This window comes from Drosophila montana, unplaced genomic scaffold, assembly GCF_035044405.1.
Source record: "Drosophila montana isolate Dmon_TW-CO22-7 unplaced genomic scaffold, ASM3504440v1 contig_1687_1, whole genome shotgun sequence".
NCBI lineage: Eukaryota > Metazoa > Arthropoda > Insecta > Diptera > Drosophilidae > Drosophila > Drosophila montana.
This window is the reverse complement of record NW_026996616.1, coordinates 639,082-645,000: the sequence shown is the minus strand read 5'-3', so window position 1 is coordinate 645,000 and position 5,919 is coordinate 639,082. Positions and strand designations below refer to the sequence as shown.

The window sequence follows — 5,919 nt, the reverse complement described above, 5'->3', positions numbered from 1 at the left end:
AAACAACACCCAAAACGAAATTGAAATCGAAATTGAAATCGAAATTGAAAATTGTAAACTGTAAATGAGAGCGACGCGTAATTGCAGCAGCAGGAAAATGTGAAAATCAAAGAAGCAAAAACTAGACCATGGCCTTGGTTTGTTTTTTTGTTTTTTTTTTTGCTGCTGTTTTTCTCCGAGCCGCCTTCGGATTGTTCTGTCCTGGCTGTGGTGTTGTTTTGAGGGGTGAGCGTGTTCTACTTCGTTTTCTTTTTATTTTCACTTTTCTTTTTCTTTTTTTTTTTTGTGGGTACTACCCTTTGCCGTGTCCGTGTCCGGGCCTTGGGAAAGTCGCGCTGCTGCGCTTTCTTTTTTGCTTGATTCGATTTGATTTGTGTTATTTGTGGCATTTCGCTACTCTCCTTTCCCTTTCCCTTGGCAGTGTCCGTGTCCTTGTCCCTGGCTGTGTCCTTTGCCGAGCTACATTTAATTTCTAAATTATCGACACGGCGCTGGGCGATGGGCGTTCCACTGCATCGGCGCTCGAGAGGGAGAGGGAGAGAGGGAGAGAGAGACCCCCGCCAACCCCTTTCTGTTTTTGTTTTGATTAAGAAAATTATAGTTCGAACATTTTGGCTGGCCAGTGTTGGAAAACGACTCGTTGGCCCGTCTGTTGCATGCACATGGACAACATGGAAAAGTGCAATACAAAACAATATCGTTTGGCTTCGCAGCTCCCAAGGCTAATGAGGCAATTTAAATGCTAATTCTCGTCCTTTAAGCATACTCAACAAAATATCAAATTATAATCCAAATCATGTTGCTCACATCTTCAGCGGGGGGAGGTGTGCCTGCAGCATCGGGGTTGGGCTTACAGTATTATGAATATGAATATGAATATGAATTTGAATGCTTTTATTATTCAAATGTAAAGCGACTTTAAAGTTGCCTAATACGATTTTAGTTCAATGCCCAAACGAAGAGTTGCCTTAAATCGGTTTGAGAATCGCATAGAAAGGCGCACGTTTCAATCATCAAAATATACTTCATGGTGTCCTCTGTGGAGTTACAATTTAGCAAGAGTAGCTATTTTTAAAAAAGATTATCTTTGAAATGTATCTATGAGATATACAGTATTTATAAGCCACAAAAGTATCTGTGAGCTATATGAATGCGATGAGATAAGTTGAAATGAAATGAGATGAGATATAGATCTATCTATGATGTATCTATGATGTGAGATGTATTTTTGAGCACAAAAGTATCTATGAGATATATAAGTATCTTTCAAATGTTTCTATGAGATATAGAGTATCTATGAGCTACAAAAGTATCAGTAAGCTGTATCTATGAGATGAGATGAGATGAGATGAGATGAGATATAGAGATATAGTTGAGCATAAACGATTTTCTGAGGTAAACAAGTATCTATGAGATTTAAACATATCACATCTGTAAAATATAGAAGTGAAGGCGATACGAAAAGTATCTGTAAGATGTACAAGTAGCTTTGAAATATATCTATGAGATATACAGTGTCTACAGGATCTATCTATGATGTGTATGTATTTATGAGATGTACATATATCTATGAGATATACAGTATCTATAAGCTACAAAAGTATCTGTGAGCTATATGTAGATTTATATACAAGGTGAGATGTATTTTTGACATAAATAAGTACCTATGCGACTTAAACATAGATTAAGATACACATCTGTCAGATATAAAAGTATATGTGATACGAAAAGTATCTAAGGGATGAACAAGTATCTTTGAAATGTATCTATGGTGCATACTAGTATGTGGGAGACACAAATGTATCTACAAGGTGCAAAACCAGCATTGAGCTAGAAAAATATCTAAGAGGGACTAGAGTATCTATAAAAAACATCAATTAAAATCTTATATAATATATAACAGCCTGAGGTAGTTTCTTTTTTTATTACGTTTTTTAAAGGTGTTGTTTGAATTGAATAGAAGTTTTTTTCCTTTTTGATATTTAGCTGTTGTTTGCATTTCGTATTCAGAGTTGAGAGTTTTCATTTCGTTTTCGAAACGCAGGCGAAACGTGTTATTTGCCCACATGTCATATGCATTACGAGTGTTTTTTCCCTTTCTATTTTTTTTATTATTTATTTTTTGTATTTTTGAATATTTGTGTGCGCATCATTTGGTCAGCGGCAACAAAAGGAGGCAGCCTAAACAAACAAAAGCTGCGGCTGCTGTGGACTCTCTCTGACTGAGGCAGGCGCGTGCGCCACCAATTTCGCAGGGGAAGATGTCAGTGCGAATGGAAATGGGAATGGAAATGGAAATGTGAAATGGAAAAGGACCTGATGCTGGCGAGCACGACTGACCGCAAGCGGGTTCAAAAGGTCAGCAGCAGGCAGCTGACTTTTCAGTGCGCAGCCTTTACCCCCAACCAAGCCACCCCCCTTTTCATATATATAATATATATATTTTTTAGTAAATTAAACAAATAGAGCAAAAAAAAACTGAAATTCATATTTGTTTACTTTTTGAACATTTTCCATTTGATAAATGAGTTTGGCGAAGGTCGCTAAGCCGCGACAATGTGGCGCGATTAGGGTAATAATTTGTGGGATTAGTTCTGGGAGCAACCACCGGAGCCGGAGCACCAACGGAGCCGGAGCACCACCGGGCAGCGGATCGGCATCGGCACCAAGAAACTCAGCTTCAGGTTGCGGCGTCTGCGGGCGCAGCGGGTCGCGGCGTATGTCCTGGCGCGAACTACTTGCGGTTATTATTTTTGTTAACTTCCATTTTTGTTTTTGTGTAAATTATAACGAATTATGACATATTAAGATTTATATTTATGGGCAAGGGACTTTTTGCCAAGCAGACGAGACGAAGAAGAAAGGAACTGCGCACAGGAGGCGACCGCAAGATGCAGTCGCGCAGAATCCTGCGCCTGCGCCTGCGCCAGCTCGAATTTCAGCCTTTTGTGCGTTGGGCGCCGTTGGACTTGAATCAAGGACAGCTGTTGCTGGGCGAGTCCTTGCGCCTTCCTTCTCCCTCTCCGACTCCGTGTGCGCGTCTTTCCTTTCGCCTCGGGCGCTGCTTGCCGTATTATGATTTCATATTTTGATTTATTGTTTTGCTTATTGTTTTGCCATACATTCACAGCAGATTTTTTTCTTCTTTTTTTGGCAATGCCTTGGCCCATTGTTATCCATGCGCTGAGTCCTGTTCGCTGTGCGGTTTGCTGTTTTCGCAATATTTTATGTTAATTTCGGGCCAACGGTTGCCGCCAAGTCAGAAACATTTAACTTGTGTGCGACAGTCAAACTCCTGCGAGTAGCGCGCGCATCCTGCGCCAGGAACCGGCGGAAATTCGAGCTCACATTCATTTCATGCGCCTAACGTATATTTGGCAATTGGATTGTTCAAGTCGAAAATGTTTCAGGGTTTCCGTTGAAGGCTCGAGCCTTCAGCTTCCTCAAAGGATATGCCCAAGAAATAACCTCTTATCTATATATATGTATGTATTCTCAGCCCGATTCCAAGAGCTTGTCTCACTGCCTCAGCCTTATGCTAATCATATCCCTTTCAGCTAACTAATAGCTCAATCCGGGCCATATTATACCACAAGTCCCTTTTGAACTCTCACACTTTCACCCTTCAATAAGCAGCAGGTGTACTTTTTAGTTAAGCTTCAATTTTAAGGGAAAACAAAAATTTAAGCCCCGAACGAGAACAATTTTCAGTTTAACTCAAACTGAAAGGACAATTTATATGTCCAGGATACCGCAGGCTTACGATAATTGTACAGAAAGATGTTTTAAGTTCTTAGCCAGTATTTAATAACACTTGACTCTGCAGGATATACGAGGACATGTTGTAGTTCTGGCCAATATTTTGGGTTAAGAGAAAAAACTTTTCAATTTCGCTATTTAAGGGGATTTTTGACTTTTTGTATAAATAAATAAATGCAGTTCTCTTAAACATCCTTTTTAAAACTCATATTTTGAAGTTTACTACATATATTTTTTTCGGTTGCTTACCCCAAAAAAATTCTGTAATACCTTTCGACGATTACGATGTGTCCTGTCCAGACAGCTCAAGGATATTGGCGAGCTGTAAGTTTATATAGAAGGTGCAGCTATATTAACTGAGAAATATGGATTATTTATGATATGATATATTTCCGTGCAAGTGGTGCTTGGTGCCTTTAATTTGGCCAGCATCGATGCCATTTAAAAATATGAGGATAGTCTAGGCAGCAACCACTTGACAAGCACGATTGAGAGTGGTTCTTGGCGAGGGTTGTGCGTCTTGGCTAAATGCAGTGCGCGCAAAAGTATGCAACAGTATTTTGTTTGGTTAACTAGAGGACGGGTTTTTGAGAGGCATCTACGAGCTCGTCAAGTGTTTGCTGTAATCCGGCAATTTTGGTGCTCCTGGCAAAGCAAAATCAAGGTGCCCTTTGCGTATAAACATATATAGGAGAAAATAAATTGTCCCAGATTGACGCATTCACGCAGACAGGGGCGACTCAGTTCCTTCTGATTCAGAATATATATATGTATATATATAGATTGTTTAAGGTTAGAGACTCCTCCCGATGCCTGTTAAATTTGCACAAAATAGAAGTATACCCCTTTTACCCAGTTTCAATGGGTATCCCCGGGTTCGATTGAAACCCAGTTTGGAGGCCTGATCGGCAGCAAACGGGGCTGTGGATTCGTTGTCAAAGGCGAAACAATTATATAAGTGAAAACGGAAAGTCAACCGTAAGCCGAGCAACAGGCAGGAACAGTTTGCTGAGGATAACGCGACACAGCCATCGAGATCAGAATGGGCCTCATGGCCAGCCATCAGCTGAGCGCGTCGGAGCTGAGCGCATATCAGGCGACCACCGGGCTGTCCACGGAGCAGCTGGAGCAGCTGCATACACGCTTCCAGGCGCTGGATCGACGTCAACGCGGCTATTTGACGCCGACGGAGCTGCTGCGCATACCGCAGCTGGCGCAGAATCCGCTCCACCGCCAGATTATCGATGGCTTCTTTGCGGTCAAGGTCATCAAGGAGGCCGACTCGGATGTGAACAATGGCAAGGCTACGGATGCGGATGCGAACACGACAGCGGATGCGGATGCTACCAGCGGCAATCGCATCTATTTTGGCCAATTTGTTCGCACCTGCGCCACGTTTATGGTGCCCCAATTTGGCCAGCTGGCACATATGCGCGCCGATGGCCGCGCCCAGAAGCTGCGCCTGCTCTCCCAAATGTTCGATACGCAGCGCAGCGGACGGATCGAACGCGGCGACTTCCGGCGGACGATGAAATGCCTGCTGGACAGCGTGCCGCCCTCGGATGGGGTGGCCAATCTGCATCCGCAGGGCAGCGAAACGGAGCTCCAGCAGCTGGAGGAGCTGGCCTTCGGAGCCAGCGATAGCATCTCCTACGAGCAATTCGAGCAGCGTCTGGCCACGGCCGATGTTGAGGGCGGACTGGCCGTGCGCAAGTGGCTGGAGGAGCCCGCCGACGAGGCGAACTGAGAATCATGTTCTAAATCAACCTGAGCACAAACATTCACAATATTTCCAAATTTTGTTCAGTTTTCGTTTTGTTTTTGCTGTTGTTTTTTTTTTTTTTTGTTTAATTATGAGATTATACTAATTATTTTCTTAAAATTGCATGAAAATGCTTGTACATGCATCTGGGGATATATGGAGTATATAGGGGATAAATCTCTATAAATTAAGCTGTAGTCCATACCTTAATAACTAGGAAGTTGAAATTTTCAATGTAGTTACCTTATGTGATGTAGGTGCATGTTAAGACGGCGTTTCGGGAAATTCCACTCGCATGTGTAGAAAAATCGTGAAAAACGTTTGAATTTAACGTTTTTGTTTACCTTTCGATCGGCGTCAAACTCATTTTCAAAGATCTTTGTTCAAATTCTGTTGAA

General features: G+C 42.2%; 1 protein-coding gene across 1 annotated transcript; it reads left to right on the top strand.

The window, feature by feature from the left end:
* The first annotated feature begins 4,684 nt into the window (after nt 1-4,684).
* Nucleotides 4,685-5,577, top strand: LOC135440842 (calcineurin B homologous protein 2). Its single transcript, XM_064700215.1, has one exon. The coding sequence runs from the start codon at nt 4,802-4,804 to the stop codon at nt 5,504-5,506; it is 705 nt and encodes a 234-aa protein (XP_064556285.1). The 5' UTR covers nt 4,685-4,801; the 3' UTR covers nt 5,507-5,577.
* Nucleotides 5,578-5,919: the final 342 nt, after the last annotated feature.

Bases quoted from the DNA above. Each gene is read 5' to 3' on its own strand.
- LOC135440842 (XM_064700215.1), top strand. From the start codon at position 4,802: ATGGGCCTCATGGCCAGCCATCAGCTGAGCGCGTCGGAGCTGAGCGCA.